The 17,404-nt window shown below is 56.7% G+C and overlaps 7 protein-coding genes across 7 annotated transcripts; 4 read left to right on the plus strand and 3 right to left on the minus strand.

Moving 5' to 3' along the window:
* Positions 1 to 159: 159 nt before the first annotated feature.
* Positions 160 to 1,216, minus strand: CMQ_2333 (isoflavone reductase family protein; the record flags this gene model as incomplete). Its single annotated transcript, XM_014316291.1, has 2 exons — positions 160 to 902; positions 985 to 1,216. The coding sequence occupies 2 exons, from the start codon at positions 1,214 to 1,216 to the stop codon at positions 160 to 162; spliced, it is 975 nt and encodes a 324-aa protein (XP_014171766.1).
* Positions 1,217 to 1,566: 350 nt separating this feature from the next.
* Positions 1,567 to 2,645, plus strand: CMQ_2487 (protocatechuate -dioxygenase subunit beta; the record flags this gene model as incomplete). Its single annotated transcript, XM_014316445.1, has 2 exons — positions 1,567 to 1,609; positions 1,669 to 2,645. The coding sequence occupies 2 exons, from the start codon at positions 1,567 to 1,569 to the stop codon at positions 2,643 to 2,645; spliced, it is 1,020 nt and encodes a 339-aa protein (XP_014171920.1).
* A 472-nt stretch (positions 2,646 to 3,117) lies between these two features.
* CMQ_2329 (c6 zinc finger domain containing protein) lies at positions 3,118 to 5,520 on the plus strand (the record flags this gene model as incomplete). Its single annotated transcript, XM_014316287.1, has 2 exons — positions 3,118 to 3,374; positions 3,426 to 5,520. 2 exons carry the CDS (start codon positions 3,118 to 3,120, stop codon positions 5,518 to 5,520), a joined length of 2,352 nt encoding a protein of 783 aa, XP_014171762.1.
* A 2,593-nt stretch (positions 5,521 to 8,113) lies between these two features.
* Positions 8,114 to 9,086, minus strand: CMQ_2449 (nicotinate-nucleotide pyrophosphorylase; the record flags this gene model as incomplete). The annotated part of the gene is made up of 2 exons (XM_014316407.1): positions 8,114 to 8,190; positions 8,252 to 9,086. 2 exons carry the CDS (start codon positions 9,084 to 9,086, stop codon positions 8,114 to 8,116), a joined length of 912 nt encoding a protein of 303 aa, XP_014171882.1.
* Positions 9,087 to 9,980: 894 nt separating this feature from the next.
* CMQ_2229 (uncharacterized protein) lies at positions 9,981 to 10,583 on the plus strand (the record flags this gene model as incomplete). Its single annotated transcript, XM_014316187.1, has 1 exon — positions 9,981 to 10,583. One exon carries the CDS (start codon positions 9,981 to 9,983, stop codon positions 10,581 to 10,583), a length of 603 nt encoding a protein of 200 aa, XP_014171662.1.
* A 601-nt stretch (positions 10,584 to 11,184) lies between these two features.
* On the plus strand, positions 11,185 to 12,265 carry CMQ_2126 (5-p-4-tetraphosphate phosphorylase; the record flags this gene model as incomplete). The annotated part of the gene is made up of 2 exons (XM_014316084.1): positions 11,185 to 11,316; positions 11,480 to 12,265. 2 exons carry the CDS (start codon positions 11,185 to 11,187, stop codon positions 12,263 to 12,265), a joined length of 918 nt encoding a protein of 305 aa, XP_014171559.1.
* A 188-nt stretch (positions 12,266 to 12,453) lies between these two features.
* On the minus strand, positions 12,454 to 15,665 carry CMQ_2121 (duf1620 domain containing protein; the record flags this gene model as incomplete). Its single annotated transcript, XM_014316079.1, has 2 exons — positions 12,454 to 12,498; positions 12,561 to 15,665. The coding sequence occupies 2 exons, from the start codon at positions 15,663 to 15,665 to the stop codon at positions 12,454 to 12,456; spliced, it is 3,150 nt and encodes a 1,049-aa protein (XP_014171554.1).
* Between the last annotated feature and the right edge of the window lie 1,739 nt (positions 15,666 to 17,404).

Genomic DNA, 17,404 nt, shown 5'->3' on the forward strand with positions numbered 1-17,404 from the left:
GAAACTCCGCACGAGGAAGGTACAAACAAGATAAAATACAGTCGATCAAAATTCCATGAGAGCTATTTCGCAGAGCGTTAACGACAACTATCTAAGTGTAACTTTTACGCACTTTGCAGCAGACATCAGAAACCTCAGCACAAGCTCCTGGTCCCCTCCCTACAGCTCGCCGCTCTGGAAGGCAGCCACCGGCCGCTCGACAGCCGCATGCACGACGTCCTCCAGCGAGTCCGTCGAGGTCAGGCCGATGGCCTCGTTGTCCATGTGGTCGTAGAGCGTTCCGCCTTCGGCCCAGATGCGGCGCAGCGTGAAGAGATCGGCGAGGGGGGCGGCGTGGGCGCGGGCGTCCTGCTCAATGTCGCGGAGCTGAGACAGGGTGGTGTGGTGGACAGTCCAGGCGGCGGCGGCGTTGCTGCTGGCCGTCTGGCGCTCAAACTCGGCCAGAATGGTGGCCGGCGTGGTGACGAAGGAGTGTACGTAGACGGCGCGGCCGTCGCAGACGTCCGGGTGGTGCAGCACGGCCACGAGGGCGCGACCGACGTCGGCCATGGTGGTCAGGCCGACAGGGCCGTCAGGCGCGGCGAGGAAGGCGGTGCGCGTGACCAGATCGAAGCTGCCAACGCGCGGCTCTGCCGGCAAGTTGCCAATGAAGAGGTCGGCAAACGGCCCGGTGACGACAAAGGAGTACGCGAGGCTGGTCTGTCCGGCCAGACAGGCCCGCACGCGGCGCTTCTTCTGATGAGGGATCTCGGCGGCTGAGGCGGCGCAGTAGTCGATGTCGGTGCCAAACTCGGACGGCAAGAAGCGGACAATGCTCGGGGCTCGATGGGCGGCCAGGTCGATCAGCCGGACCTGCTTCTCGATGGCGTTGCGGCCGACTGCCGACACGACCGTGTCAAAGTCTGTCTGATCAGCAGATGGCCGGGACAGAAGAGAACAGAGAAGAGAAGAAATCACAGAACAAAGACAAAACACAAGACACACCTTTGTACGCCTCCAGGACATCCTCGTCAGCATCAATGTCGCCGGTCCGCACGACCACCCCCCGGCTCACAAACGAATCGATGAGCTCCTTCTTGCGGGCGACCGTGTCTGGCGACGTGAAGAGACCGATGGTGTCAAAGGCATCCCCCGCGCGCACCAGTGCGTCCACCAGGACCTTGCCAATGACACCGGTGGCGCCCAGGACGAGAATTCTCTTGCTCGGCGGTGTCATAGCGCGGATGCGATCGTATTGCTGGGCCGGTACCGCTCCCTGAAAGAATGAAGGAAGAGGCTGAAGAAAACATACGATCTATGCCGTCGATGAGACCACCCAAATCTTGATACTCGGCCGACTTCCTCAGGCTGCACGCAATGAAGCGATGCAGACGGAGATGCGCGCTGAGGGGAGCTTGAAGGGGGGCTAACTGACAGCGGCAAAGTCCGCGCCGCGCGCCTGAGCAGCAAGCTATAACTGAGCTATAGCCTCTCTGCGATAGGACATGTTGGAACGAAAACGCTCTTCCACACTCGAGAACCAACCAAGACAGCCCGCAATCACAGCCGTCATATCCTACGTACACAATGGGCAAGATTGTTGCAGCAGTGGGCCTTTCCCACGCTCCGGGTACGGGATGTCGTTTCTGCCTGTCCTCCAGCTTTTGTTCTGTCCGGCTAACATCGCAGGCGCCATTGGCTTCCCCGAGACGGCCAAGCCGGATGCACGCAAGCGCACAGAAGAGGCGACGCTGGCACTGGGCCGCACGTTGACAGCAGCCAAGCCGGACGTCATCTTCGCCTTCCTGGACGACCACTTTGAGAACTTTTACCGCAACCACATGCCGACGATTGCGATCGCGGTGGCAGACTACAACGAGGGCCCGGCCGACCAGTGGATGGAGCCGCTGCACATCAACAAGAAGACGCAGTTCCCGGGTAATCCGGCCGTGGCCGAGCACCTCATCCACTCGCTCGTGGGCCAAGGTTTTGACGTGTCGCGTACCGGGCCAGTCGAGTACGGAAACAACCTGCTGATGCCGTGGGTGCTGATGGAGTGCGACCTGCCGAACGTGGCGGTGGTGCCAATCTTCATCAATGTGTTCACACCGCCGCTGATGCGGTACAGCCGGGCATACGCGCTGGGAGAGGCCTGTCGGGTGGCGGCTGAGAGCCTGCCGGGTGACACGCGGGTGGCCTTTATGTGCACCGGCGGCCTGAGCCACTGGCCACCGTACTGGAGCCCGTACCAGGCCGGCGACCCACCCAAGGACGACTTTCTCAAGCTGATGAAGGAGTACCAGACCGTGGGCAAGGAGGTGCTGAAGCGCGTGCCCGACCTGTTTGTGCAGTTTGATGACTACGAGATCGAGATGGCAGCCAAGAACGAATATCCGCTCAACAGCAAGCACCCGCTCGTCAACGCCGAGTGGGACCGCAAGTTCATCAACAAGATCGCCGACGGCGACGCGGCCTGGCTCAAGGCCCTGACGTACGAGGAGGTCGAGGAGGAGGCTGGCCATGGAGGCCACGAGGTGCTGAACTGGGTGGCTATGAGCGGTGCCATGGGCGGCGGCAAGGCGAATCTGCTGCTGTACGAGCCCGTCATCGAGTGGATCTGCGGCATGACCTACGTGGACTACGAGGTCAAGGAGCCGGCCGCATAGACTGTATCTTGCGTAAATGAAAAAAAAAAAAAAAAAAAAACTCGGGTCTGACACGGAACGTTATCTTGGCTAGAAGCCGGCCAGACTTGCTAGAAAACGTGATCGTTGGCTCGCTGATATCCGGAACTGACAGCCAACCTATCGCAATTGCCTAGTTTGGTCACTAACGCCTGTTTAGCGGGCAAGTCCGTCCGCGGGGCCCCGGCCGTGGCTTCCTCATGGTTGCTATCGCAGCTTCCTGACTGGCCTCTCTGTCCGGTTTCCCTGCCATGCCCCTCTTTTATTTTCCCTTCTCATCCATTCCAACAGATTTCCCCATCATCCGCCTCTCTCCAAGCGCCCAATGTTCAGCGTCCTCGCCCTACGAGTATTACCACGCTCCGGTGCAGCAGCTGGTTGAGGGTGTCTGGATGACGAGAAGCCTTTCATTCTGCTGCCGTCCACCTCGGCACCTCAGCGCTTCAGCAATGCCATGATTTCGTCCGCCTCTTCTGCCGGCACGCCCCGGCTCTCGTCCGCACACTCGCCGCAGTCTCTCTCTGCTGGCTGCGCCACAGACTCCGCCACATCTACCCGTCATGCTCTCCAGCAGCTGCTGCCTACTTGCCAACGCTGTCGCCGTTTGCGTCGACGTTGCGACACCCAGCTTCCAAACTGCCGGCCATGCCAGCGCGCTGGTGCCGAGTGCACCATATTCGACCATGCCCTGAAGCAGACGCTTCCACGCGCGTTCGTGTCCCCTCTTCAGCTCCTGTCTGAACATCTGTGCTGACCTAACAGATATGTGCAATCACTCCTCATCCGCGTTGAACATCTCGAAGCTGTCAAGAACAACGCAAACGGCCTGACGAGGTCTCCTGCTGCTTCTGTCCCGATACCCATACCAACGACTGCCACTAGTCCATCGACCGTCTCTGTTGGCGGAAGCAGGCCCGATCGGCCTGATGCCCATCCTGCCACTACTGATGCCTCTTTCTCTCCCGCTTTCGCTCCCGACTCTTTCGACATCGTCGTTCCCTCTGCTGCCTCCGCCGAAAAGTCACGCTACTGGGGCGCATCTTCCGTGTTCGCCCTGACTGTCGAGATCCTGCACAATGCCACGGCACGCGGCTTTCTCACAGAGGCCGAGGCCGCCGGCGAGGACGGTGGCAGCCAACCGGCCTCGTTCGCAGACAGGTACACGCAAACCTCCCATGCCCACACACACACACACGCCGACACCGAGGACAGCCATCATCCGAGCCTGGTCCAGGCAGAAGTGCCGCCCGAGGCCGATATCCGCGGCCTGTTGCAGCTGTACCTCGTGTCAGCCAACCAGCTATACGGCTTTGTGGACCCGGCCCAGATTGCCGCCGACCTGGACGTATACCTAGCGGTACGGAGGGGAGGAGGAGGTGGCGGCAAGCAGTCATCCTGTGCACCCTCTCCTCACCAAGTGCATCCCTACTTTCGCATCGCCATGATGTGTGCCATTGCCTGTGCGACACGTTCTCGCTACCGGCCACCCCGGGCAGCCGAGAGCTTGGCCTACTACGCAGACGCGGCCGCGTACGTCGAAGAGGTCACGGCCGAGGTCTCTCCGGCATCGTTGCAGGCGCTGTTGCTGCTCATCGTCTTCTGTCTGTTTTACCCGCGCCGTGGGAACGTGTGGAATCTGCTAGACTACGCCTGCCGCCTGACCATTGAGCTGGGCTACCACACCGAAGGAAGTGATGACGAAGATGAGGCCGACGAGGCCAGGCGAGGCGAGAGACGTTGGCCTAGAGGCGACGGTCCCAACGATGCCGACAACACGGGCAGTCAGACCGAGAGAGAAGCTGCCCGCACGCTCTGTCGGTCGACCTTTTGGGGGCTCTACGCCATCGAGCGCATTGTCGGCCAGTTGTTTGGCCGCGGCAGCGACCTTCCCGAGACCGTCATCACGGCGGCATATCCCAGCGCGCTGGCTGTTGCGCCCTTGTCAGTGGGTGCTGGTGGTCCTGTGCAGACTCCCGCGCATGTCCCCGTGGCCATGCCGGACCAGCCGACGCTTCAAGCCATGAGCATCGCCCACCACTACCGCCTGGTCTATCTGCGCTCCGAAATCTTTCGCTCGCTGTACCTGCCGGCTATTCCGGCCGCAGACGGTTACGATCCGAACCGGGACAGTCCCGAAGACAACCTCCTCGGCCCCGGCCTCGGCCTCGCCTGGCTGCGCGACCGTCACCATACCCTGCTGGCCTGGCGCCACGAACTGCGCGATGTCGGCGAGGACCTCGCCGGGGTGGCCACGATCACCTGCGATGTCGGCTACGATGCCACCATGTGCTTCCTGTTTCAACCGCTGCTGCTGCGCGCGTTACGGGCAACAGCCGAAAAGGCAACCACTACAACTAGCTCGACTTCTCTCCCTGCTTCTGGTTCGGCTATGCATCCTCTCATTATTGCCTCCGACCCGTTTTATTCGTCCATTCGCCTTATCCGTACGTATGAAAAGGTCATCCGCGCGCCTGAACACTCCGCCCTGGGCTGCTATCCCATGACGTTTATGAGTGCACATTATATTTATCTGGCGTCCAGCACGTTGCTGTCCCATGCACTTTTGCGTCTTGATGACCGTGTGCACGTCTTGTCGCCGATGGGAGATGCCGAGGCTGCGCCTCGACGGATGAGCTTCGAGACGCCCTTGCAGCAAGGCAACACCACCAATGCACCGGGCTTACATTCGTTCACTGAGCTTGACTGGGGCGCTTACGTCGATACTTCAAGCTCCTGGTTAATTCTGCTGGCCTGGTGTGGCGAGAGATGGCCGGGTTTGTTAGGCATCCTACAAATCTATCAGCGCCTTTTTTCTCGCACTATCAAGCTTCTGATTCAGATGGGCATTGCTAAGTGACTGATGCTGTAAGGCATTTGAGGCGTCAAGGCATATGTATACACCCAATCGCCTGTGATCCGTCAATTTGATACCAGCCTCGTCTCTCAGCCTTGTCGTATGCCACCATGTGATCAACTTCACAGAAGGCATCTACCGAAAAAATAGCATGGGTCGGCGAAAACTGATATCTACAAGATATTATTCGTGCTGACTTCAGCCCATGTAAAGGGGGCGTCCGAAGTAGTACCGCGCCTTTTCTTTATTTACTCTTCTCTATATAGGGGCCGTGGTATTAAGGCGCCGGCCAACTCTGCCAGGGTGAGTTATCGCCCTTTGCACTACTTTGCGGGAATAAGCAGGGAAAAAGCATCTGTCGGAAGGCTCTCGGGGAGAAAGTACACTCGTATACTCGGAACGTTCTGTCTATGCACATACGGATAAGCAACATCATTGGGTTGACAATGTGCATATGGTGCTCATGTGCTTTATACACATAAAGCTGATTCGATCTAACGTCCTTCAAATGACCGGTCACGATGCAGGCCTGCTGTCACAAGGTCAATGCCTCGACAAATCGGGTTGGCACACGGAGAAAAACCTTCAATGCTGTCGTCGATCATTCTGTTGTATCTTACAAGGGTTACGTCGCTCCGCTACATACATAGTAAAACCAAGAAAAAAGAAGGCATTTGGTAGCGACTTTATGATCATTGGTATCCAATCGCTAGGTGTTAGGGGTGGTCAAAACCGCTGTGCCAAGTTTCAAATATATCGGTTGCCCTAAATTCGAGCCAACTAGATACAAAAACACCCATGTCTCGCTCCCATGAGGCTTGGCCCAAAAATTGCTTTTGGTAAACAAGTCTCTTGGGCGTCAATGCATATATGTACAGAATAGACCATGGTCTGCGTAAGTCTGAGGCCGTATCTCCTCGGAAGCGCAACCCGCATATTATGCGATACCACGGCGCTTATGTATGAAGACACCCTTGCTGCTTCTCTAGGACCTACACAGATTTGCGTTGCGCTTTTCCTGTGTTGTGACCAGCAGTTTGTTGGTAACATCTCAATGTATTCGTTGAGACAGTAGTGATGTTTCTTGCAAGCATTGCAAACAAAGCTAAGGGAAAGTAAACGGCTTCTAAGGAAGAAACAAGTGTCTGGGACGAAGATGTTCATATAGCCGCAGCTTGGGAACGGAATTCTTGACGAAAAGGACCAAAGTACGAGAAAGAGAAGCGTATTCAAAAATAGAGTCAGCAATATATCCGAGTAATATAACGATTAAGAGCCATTACACGACGTCTATATCGGTAGCACTACAGACAATACAAGAATCGACGATTGTAAGACCCAAGAGACACCAAACTGGAAGTCTATCTAGCTATTATAAGCCTATAGAGACGTGTACAGAACAACGATACTGCAACCTATAAGGTACACATGGTTGCTTCGCTCTAACTGATCGTGCGGGGAGTTTGTTTATGCAAGGAAGCCAGACTTTCCTGCGTCCAAGAGTTACACCGACTCTTAGACATTGGAAGTTTGCCAAATTGTAAACGTGTCCCCGGTCCCCGGTCCCCGACAACGCTCTCAAGCCGTTATCTTCCTGGCGACAGCGCAACAATGGGCGCATCTGCTGTACAAGTACATAGAAACTGCTCACCCTTCCCGCGTCTCTGCTCTTGCCGCCGTTTCGAATCACACTCTCCAGCTGCTGACACGTGCGTTTATGCGATTGGTCACAAAAGATCTTGTCTTCTAGTTCTTTCTTCGTACGGATAAGTCCACTCATGTCTTACTATGAGCATCCTGCCTCTCATTATGCATCCTACTTCATGAACCTTACGCCTTAGCTGTAATCCTTTACAACTACCAACCTGCACAGAATGTTTTTATGTGCCCTTCATACTCCTTATCAGATATGTGGCGGGTAAATGTGTTATTAAACTAGATGAAACAGGCTTGAAGTGAGTGAGACCTTCTGGTGCAAGAAGAAACGATATTACATGTACTCCGTACGGGGTATGTGACCAGACCCACCTACGTATTTGATTAAAGGAATTCCTGCACGTTAGTATATCTCGGATATACCTAACTATACAGATCATGCTCACTGGGCGCCTATAATTTAACAAATTGGAGCGTGGCACGATTTTAAGGCAAGAATATCGTGATTTGTAACCTGTCCTCCGTCCGGAGTAATGGCTAGATTAACGGCCAACTATTTCCCATTCATATGATTATGACTGTTTGATTATGTATCTGATTAATTAACAATATTATTCCCACACATCAGATAAGCCTTTGCTGAACTGCTAAGCAGATGACACCGAACAGCCAAGATGCAGAAACCTCCGTACAGCCGCAATAACATGTGCACTGACACAACAACCGAAATTTCGGCTATCGGTTGCTGACAGCGATTTGACAAAACGTCATCGGCACGGCACGGCAAAAGCAAGCAAGGCGTCTCGTGAAAGCAGCGGATCAGACAATTAAGTGGTGTTGACAAGTTGATTAGAGAGCCCCGTTATAGCTAGCCTTCCGAGGCAACTTGAATGACGATATGCAGGAGCGGGACGCCTAGGTCGCCTAATATCGTACAAACTCACTGATTGATCTTGAGTGATAGGTCTACATGAGGTACACCCTGATGGATGTAGCTGGTAGACAGAATGTCGATATCTGCAATGTCAGCAGGATCAAGGACAAGGCGGCATCAGGAGATTGCGGCAGGAGAACTTACGATCTGCTGCATATGTCTCGATATTCTCAGCCGTCAGGCCTCCGGACACCTCAATAAGGAAGCTGTGTGGTTGCCCGGCCCAGCGCTGACGCAGACTAGCCGCGGCTGCCTCTGCACCAGCTGATTCGAAGTTATCCAGCATAACGATATCTGCACCAGCCAGCAGGGCTTCTTGAGCCTCGGCCTCGGACTGCACCTCGACCTCGACCTTGAGGGAAAAGCCAGCGACACTCTTGGCGGCCACCACGGCCTCGGTGATGCTGCCACGGCTCCACACGTGGTTGTCCTTGAGCATGACCATGGCGCTCAGGTCCATGCGATGGCCATCGGCACCGCCCACCAGCATGCCGTACTTTTCAACGAGCCGAAAGCCGGGGGTAGTCTTGCGCGTGCCCGCCAGCCGTCCGCAGAATCCGGCCTTCCGCAGCCGCGTCAACACTGAATCTGTGCGCGTGGCCACGCCCGAGCAGCGTGCCAGAACGTTGAGCGCCACACGCTCGGCCAGCAGAATTCCGCGAGCAGGCCCCGACACCGTGGCGCACCGCGTCTTGGGTGCGTCTGCTGCACCTACAGCGTCGCCCTCGGCCACGTGCCACTCGATGGTGCAGCCGCATCGCGCAAAGATCTCGTCCGCAAAGGGCACGCCGGCCACGATGCCCGGGCTCTTGGCCCATAAAGTGGCCGTTCGCGGCACGTCGCCGACGACGAAGCCGCCATAGTCAAACGACGGAGTGTCTTCGGCCAGCCATACGGTCACCTGGTCCTTCCACGATGGCGGCAGCAGCGTGCTCAGAGAGCCCTGGCTGAGGGGCGTGGGTGGTATGTCGCCAAACATGATGGTGATTTGTGGGGGAGGCGGGGAGAAAGCGGGATGATCTGAGTTGCAAAAATCTATAATACTCCGTACGCCGTACTCGGAGTTTATGAGTAAGTCCGCAGTTCAAACCATTACTAAATTCCGCTCTGCCACGTGCTGGGCTTTGTCGCTTCGTCGTGTTGTGTTTGGCAGTCTTGTCCTCTGGCCGAACTTTCGTCCCAGATCTGCCGTCATTGAATCTGCCCCAAAGTAAGATACCCCTGCATGTAAGGTATCTTGTGGAAAATCGGGCCCATTTTACAGCTCGTGGCAGGGGTGCCATCCGTTTCCAGGCTACAGCGGGATGGCTTAGCTAATAGCATGCTGTATGCGCTGTAATTGAAAGTGTTACAGGGCCATTTCTCCGTTATGGAACCGATGAAGTCCCGCCGTTATCAATGTGCGCCGTTCCGCTATGATTGTGGCAGGAGAAAGCATAGTAAGGCATCCTGATAACACTGGCACTACTCCGTAATAGGCTGAACGGTCGAGTCGTCTGTGGGGCTGCGAACCTGTGTCTGCCTTATTGGCCTGTGAGTTTTGGCGAGATTGTCTTGTAGAGCTGAGTTATTGGTAGATATGACTCGTTGTTGCTTGATGTAGGAACCGTATAAAGCGAGATTGGTCAGATGGTATATCGATATTGGAATGTCAGAAGTATACCATTGCGAAATCATCTTGCTACCCTTCTGCGCTTACTCAACGGTTGATACTCGACACAGCTGGGATAGTTGTGATATACGGCAAAGGCAAGACTGTACCTTATCGAAGACATAGAGTGCCGGTCTGTCGGATTAGAGCAAACACTTCAGAAAGAGCCTGGACAGGAGACGCCCTGGAATAAGTAAAGAGGTGAAGTACAAGGCCGAGTCAATGGCGGAGCAGCTTGTCGCGGAGGACGACGAGGAGTACCCCGTCTTCTTCTATGGCGGCAAGGAGGGCGAGTATGCCGAATTCAGCCAGTTTGCGCGCGCAACCTTTACGGTACCGCACGCGCGAATTGCTGCGGTGCTGGGCCGGCCGGTGGCCAAGGTGGCCGCGATTGCTGGTCCGGACGCAGCCACTGAGATCACCTTCTCGGCGGCAGAGCAGTTTATGATGTACTGCAAGGCGGTCTGCTTTGGCGACGCGGCAGTGGCGTGGCAGATCCTGGCGGCAGCGACGCCGCGCGAGCAGAAGAAGCTGGGCCGACAGGTGCACGGGTTCACGGACGAGGCCTGGGATGAGGTCAAGCTGGCGGTGGTGGCGGCCGGCAACGCGGCCAAGTTTGGCCAGAGCCCGAAGCGGCGGCGGCTGCTGCTGGGCACGGGTACGCGGCTGCTGGCGGAAGCTGCGCCGCGGGACCGCATCTGGGGCATCGGCTTTGGGGCGACGAACGCGATGTTGAACCGGGACCTTTGGGGACAGAACCTCCTGGGCAAGGCGCTGATGATGGCGCGAGACGAGCTGCGCCAGGAGGAGGCTGTGGAGGGGTAGAGGCAGGAGAAGAGAAGGGAGAAGCGGTATAAAAAGTAGACAGCAAGGCTGTAGGGTCGACGAGGACGAACGAGAGATGCGCACGCCTAGATTGTCATGGTGTCGTGTTCATGTCGTTGTTTTTGTGTTGTTGTGGACATCACGACCATCGATCGATGCACAGGAAACAAGGAAACAAACAGCAGCTCGCAGCTTCCTTAAAGTCGTGAATGTCGCGCCTTCCCCAATTGCGCTCCTTTCTCTGAAAAACACCTTCCTCGCTCGTTGCATTCCTTCCGCTTATACCAAATTAGCTCGAAAGCCTCTGCATGCCGCAAACTCTCTCGATGCATCGATTCGAACAACGGCAACCATGCGAGGGTAGAAACCCGACTTGAGCAGCATTTTTGGAACGGAGTCCGAAAATGAAGTATCGTAATACAGGCCGTCTCCTGTTTGCCTCATTTCACCTGACCGGGTGCGAGGGCCACTATTCGTGTCGCACAGTCCCCGCAATTGCAAGATCGGTTGATTGGCGCTGACCAGATTTGCGTTTTTTGTTGCATCCAACCCGACTGTCGCAACAGCAGCCAAGAGCACGCTACGTTGGCTGTAGACCAAAATGGCAGACAAAATTGATCTGCCAGACGACCTGCACGCGGCGGCCACGGCGCGGTTCGATAAACTACGCGAACAGGGCCTCCTCTTTTATTTTCCCTCAGCGGGCGAACTTGTTCAACATAAGGATTTCACGGTAGGTTGTCTTTTCACTCTCTGCTTTCTTCTCTCTCTTCTTTCCCTCTTCTCTCTTCTTTCCCTCTTCTCTCTTCTCTCCCTCTTCTCTCCTTCTCTCCTTCTCTCCTTCTCCTCATCATATCCCCTATGCTTTCTCTCTTCCTCTTCTCATCCTCCCCCAGTTCGACTTTCGCATCTCGCCGTCCATCGCCCGCAAACCGGTCCTCGCTGCCGATGCGCCTGAGCGTCGCGGGCGTGGAGGGCCCTTTGTCGACCCAGATCCTCGGTTTGTGGTAGCGCAGCCAGGCGCCGATCATGTTCTAGAGCTCAGCATTCACGCCATGGTTCGACCCCATTACGTGCTTCACACAAAGCACTTTAAACCACAGAGCGATGACCTTGGCCTGATTGACATGGCCGCTAGTTGGGCCGTCATGCAGCGTGTTGCCGCCGCCGGCCACCGGCCCATGATGATCTACAACTGTGGTTACGAAGGCGGTGCATCCCAGGGCCACAAGCACGTCCAGGTGTTTGCCGAGCCCGACCCAGGCTTTGTGCTGTTTCCTGAGACAGTATCGGCGTCAGCTTCCGACACAGCTGTCGCGCCCCATGTCCGCTTTCTGCATTTTATTGCTCGGCTCGACGAGGACTCCGTCGATCCGCCACGCCTCCAGCAGACGTACGAGCGGCTCATGATAAGTGTGCGCAGCGCCCACAGCGCCCATCGCGCCCGTCATCCTGAGGAGGCCCTGGAAGCTGACTGCTCGGCGGCCGCGTACAACGTGATCCTCACGCCGCGGTGGATGTGTCTGATCCCGCGGCGCCGCGGCGGTCAGGACGGCACCGGCGCCGGTGCACTGGGCATGCTGGGCGTGGTCTGGCTCAGAGACGCTCGCGAGCGCGCCCACTGGACAGACCTGGGCCTGACAGACCATCTCGTGTGGATGGGGCTGCCGCAGGAGCAGTGAGGCTCATAATAGGACCGACACGACACAACACGACACGACACGATGATATGATACGTCAGAATATAGACATAGATCGACTCGTGAAAAAAAGCATTCGGTAATACCGTTAGAATTTCTCCAAGTGACTGCAGCTCTTTTTCTCCTTATTTGGTTGCCTGTCCTCATTTCCAGCACTCGACCATCTTTCCTCATAGGGGTGCCTGCCAGCGCATGTCGATCTGCTTCTTTGTGACCTGTGCTGGTTAGTATGGAACACAAGAACAAAACAAAAAGCAAGAGCAGGGGTTGAACTCACCATTGGCCGCAGAACAGCAACACCGACTGCCAGGGCGGCGACAGTAGCCAGCATAGAGGCCTTTCCGAAGCTCTTGTCGAGCAGATCAAAGGTGAGGCTAGGAGCGACGCGGGTGCCAAAGACATCGACTCGGCCAAAGGCCAGGACCACGCTGGTGCTCTCGACATGTGTGGGCGCGGCAACAATGGCACGGATGCCCACGACGTCGCGCTCGTGCGAGACGACAAGGCGCGGATCAACCTCGAAAGCAGGGGCATAGCGGGTAAGGCCCTCCTCGAGTTCGGCGGGCGTGGGATCGCGACCGACGGGACGACGAGCGTCCAGGAAAGCGCCAACACGCGGAAGCCCCAGCACGCCGTGTGTTCCGGGCAGATAGGCTAAAACCTGCCGGACGGTGATGCCTTGGCGGGTCTGCGAGACGGCCAGGGCGCGCAGCCGAGCACCGACGACCCAGGTCTGCGAGACGACGGCGGGCTCGAGCGTTGTGGCGACGGCAGCGGCGCCTTCTTCGGCCTCGACGGGCTCGAGCGAGGAGGAGAACCAGGCAGCGGTCTCGTTGCTGCTGCTGCTGTGACGCACCGCTGCTGCCGCCGCTCCCCAGCCGCGCTCGTTTGGCTCCAGCGACTCGTACAGGTCGCTGACGGTCAGGTGGTAGCCCTTGATGGTGGCGGCGATGTTTGCGCTGTCGTCGACGCGATAGTCGGCAAAGAAGGTGCACATAAACGTGTTTTCAAACAGCAGACATTCAACCGGCTTCCCGCCGTCGACGCCGAGATGCGTTGCCGCAGCGACAACCTGTCCCGACACGGTGTCCAGGAGATACGTCGTCAACGTGGCAGCAGCCTCATCGACGGAGGCCACGACGGCAAGGTTCGGGTTCAGGTACTTGTACAGCACACGGCGGTCGCCCAACACCCGTCCGATCGATGCGACAGGGTCATGAGCCGGCCGAACTGCGATATCGGCAATTCGGCCAGCTGGTGTAACAAAGGTCCACGTGACTTCCGGAATGCACTTCGATGTCGCCGCTCGTACCACGAAACGAATACCCTGCAACTGCTGTCCAACACGCACGACGATGGTCTCCCGTGGACAGTGCTCTAAAGGGATACCATCACCACCGGCCACCTTGCCGCCGCGCAGCACGGCCAGCTCCCACGACCCGGCAGCGCTGGTCACGGGCGCGGTGCTTACAATCTCGGCGTCTTTCTCGGCGGCCTCCAGCATCTGCAAGGACAACGACTCGGCGGCCTCGCCCGTCTCTGTGTACACGGCCACCGACAGGGCGGCGGTCTGGCCAAAGACTGTGGCCACACCCCGGGCCTCGTCCACGTGGATACGCCGAACGGCCCAGGTGGCCCCAGGCGCCAAATCGACTGCCTTCTTGGTCCATTGGATCGTGCCTGGACTGGCTGCATCGAGACCGTAGAGGCGGCCGCGCTTGGTCGCTAGAACGGCAATCTTGTGGAAGCCAAACGAGTCTGGCTCGGACGAAGGAACACTGCTGTCGCTGCTGCTGCCCAGGATGTTGCTGATGATTCGCTGCGCCGTCGTCTGCAGATAGGCCGGCAGATGCTCGAGGTCATCGATGTGACGCCGCACACGGTGAATGTACGCGGCAAGCGGGTTGCTGTGAGCCTCTTGTTCGAGAGCCCGCACCAGCTGCTCTGACTCCGGTCGGTCAGCGAGAGCTGCAGCCAAAGCACCGGTGAGACCCTCAGGCCGCGACCAAGCCAGCTGACCATTGCGCAGCAGAACCCAATCGTCCGTATCAGTGCAGACAGCCGCACGAACTGCGAAGCTGATGCTGCCGTCGCCAGCTGGCTTAGTGACTATCTCGGACACAGCCGAATTAAACGCGTGGATACGGCTGTCTGTAATTGGCCAAGATCCCAAAATAGAAGGCGAGGCTGAGCTCGTAAGTGACATCTCGGAGTTCCCGATGCGGGTAATGTATATAGTCTCTGCATCTCTGGAGGCGAGGCCGATGGCAAATGCGCCTGGGCCAGATGCAGGTGGCAACTCATGAGTTTTTGCCACCGACTTTGATGTGGGATCAAGCTTGTAGACCTGCCCGCTATGGAATAGGGCGCCACTTTCAGCTTTCGCCTCTGTCCGTGTGTGGACGACAAAAGCCAAAGATGCCGATTTGGGCAAGCTGCGAGGCGTCCGAATGATGACTTCAGCTGAGTCTGTCGGCAGGGCAAACTCGTGCTTCTGCGGCTTGGTAGAGAGCAAGCAGCTGACGCGTAGCTTGGAGCGCGCGCTGTCAGTCCAGGCGACAAAGGGCAATGCGGCCGGGCCACCGATGAAGAGCACGTCAGCTGGCGAGCGCAGGTCGTCGGCGCCGGAGCGGGCGCCCAACACGAAGTCGTCCAGGCGGCGGCCTGTCTGCAGGTCGACGGCGACGGCCCGCAGGCCAGCGCTGCTGTGCAGGCTGATGACGAAGGCGCGGCCATCCGAGGCGGCCACCACCTGTAGCGGCTGGCTGATGCCGGCCGGCGTTGCGTCGCGGATCTCCCACAATACACGGCCGTCGTCGCTGCTGAGTTGTCGGAGCACTGTCGCCGTGCTGGCCGGCCCGTCCTCGCGGAAAAGCGCCAAGATGGAGGCTGCCGTATCGGCTGCGCCGGCCACCACATCCAGGCCGACCAGCTCTCCAGCAAAATCCATCCACCAAAGCGAACGGCCAGAAAGAGCTGCCCAGGCGTGCACGGAGCTGCCCAGTCCGGCCGCCAGCCAGCCCTCGCCATCAACTGCCGCCAGCCGGCCATGCCCAGACGCTTGTGTGTATGTCTTGCCCGTCGTCGCCGTCGTCGTGGCATCGTAGCTCTCGTCGCTCTCGTCCTCCAGCAGATGTCGCCACACTAACGCGCCGCTGCCCGGGTTCACGGCCCCGAGAACACCCACATCGCTCAGCGTGTACAGCAGGCTGGCCCGGTCGTCCGGTCGCGGACGGTGGAAAAAGGTCTGCTGCTCCTGCGGCACGCCGACCAAGTCATATTGGAAGTCGATGTCGCCCACCTCGTCTCGGTAGGTCGCATGCACAGATGGCAATGCCACTAAAGCGGCGAGGAAAACGGACCGTAGCATCGTCGCTGTCATCCGGCTCGTCTGCGTCGATGGTTTCGTCGTGATGGAATCCGTCTATCGGCCGTGGTGATCCATCGGTTGAAGGGCGAATTTGGGTTTGGTCGCTGCAAGTACGACAAGAATTAGTTTATGGACAGATTGAAGCTTGCAAGTCTGCTTCGTTGATGGCTATATTAAATTTAAGCGGGGTCCAATCTAATACGGAGTACGGAGTAATACTTTCTTATGTTTTTCGTACGGCGCACTCTCTAAGAATTTTCTATATAACCACCATTGAAGCCCTCGCCATCTTGAACTTGTCCCGTCCAAGTCTCTTCGTCATTTCCTCGTTTGCTTTTAGCCGCTCAAACATTGCAGTCTTGTAAGTGGCGGAAGTGAGATTACATAGGCGAAGGAAAGTTTTATGGCGTTCGCAGGTAAGCAAACCACCCGAGTTCGCCTCCCAGCCTTCCCTTTATCCCGAGCCAAGGCACCAATGCTAAGTAAGGACAGGTCGATTGTGAAGGATTATACGGTGTTGGATTGGGTTTTGCCTCGCCAGAAAAGGCATTTTTGGGGTGGTGCATAGGTCTCAGTGTATTAAAGTAAAATAGACTTGTGTGAAGATACATCGCGACCCTTCTAGGGCTCCGTATTAATACTAGTGGAATGCCCCGCTTTTGTGCCTTCTGACCAATCACAGCCCAGTACGGCCAAGTGGGGCGGAAGGGCCACAGTGTGGCGGATTCCAATGCTTGACAGAAATTAAAGCGCGGGCTAAGACGGTGTAATTTTCGTACGGAAATACTGAGATATCGGGTTCGCAATTTGCGAACTACAATTTAAGAGCCGCAGAGCCTAGCGTAGTACTTAACCCGTAACCCGTCGATGTTACTACCTGAAGCATTCATGAACTCCTCGATCAGAGCGGCAGAGTACGATTTCGTCGAACATTATATTTTTTATTCTTTCTCGCAGGGCCAGAGATAAATAGACGAAACGGCAGGACGCCGCTATCACATCAACGATTTTATCATCCCAGTTGTTTATTTTCAACTTCGCCTCATCTCTTTGGCGAATTTGGTTTGCCTTCATGAAATCACAGTCACTTGAAAACGACACGCACCGCTACCGCCGACTGCTACTCCGATTCTCGACATTAAAACGCCCAAGCCTCCGGAAACAGAAGCTCCTGCCTAGCCAAAGCAATACTTAAATGGACGTACCGGCCGAACGCCGGTCGATCCAGAATCCCGCAACTCGCTCGGGGCCTATGTAATATCATCCCACTTTACCTCCTCTCTATATGTGGGGTTTTATTAACCTAACAAAAACATAGTCCCCAGAAACGACACGCACCGCTTGAACCGGCTGTTACTACTGTACTTGACGGTAAAAGGCACAAATCTCAGGAAGCAGAACCTCCTCCCAATAGCAGCAGCACTATAGTAGAAAACACCTACAGCATGGGTATGCCAAATTTGCCGCCCTTGCAGTCAGAACCTCAGGAGCCCAATCTCGAATCAGAGCACGAACAATATCCAAGACCTTCCTCACCGCCCTCAACGGCAAGAGCAAATTTTATGGCACAAAGTAGTGGCAGACCCGCTACACCGGCGGACATAGAAGCACAGAATGCCCGAACAGACAAAGACACACCCGCTGCAGGCTTGACTTGCATCACAAATGATTCTGGGGGGGGTCAGCGCCACGACCGGGAAGAGAGCGGCGACGCGAAGTCAGGTAGTGACAAAAGTGTGGAAAGACAACGA

Source organism: Grosmannia clavigera (assembly GCF_000143105.1).
Source record: "Grosmannia clavigera kw1407 unplaced genomic scaffold GCSC_156, whole genome shotgun sequence".
NCBI lineage: Eukaryota > Fungi > Ascomycota > Sordariomycetes > Ophiostomatales > Ophiostomataceae > Leptographium > Leptographium clavigerum.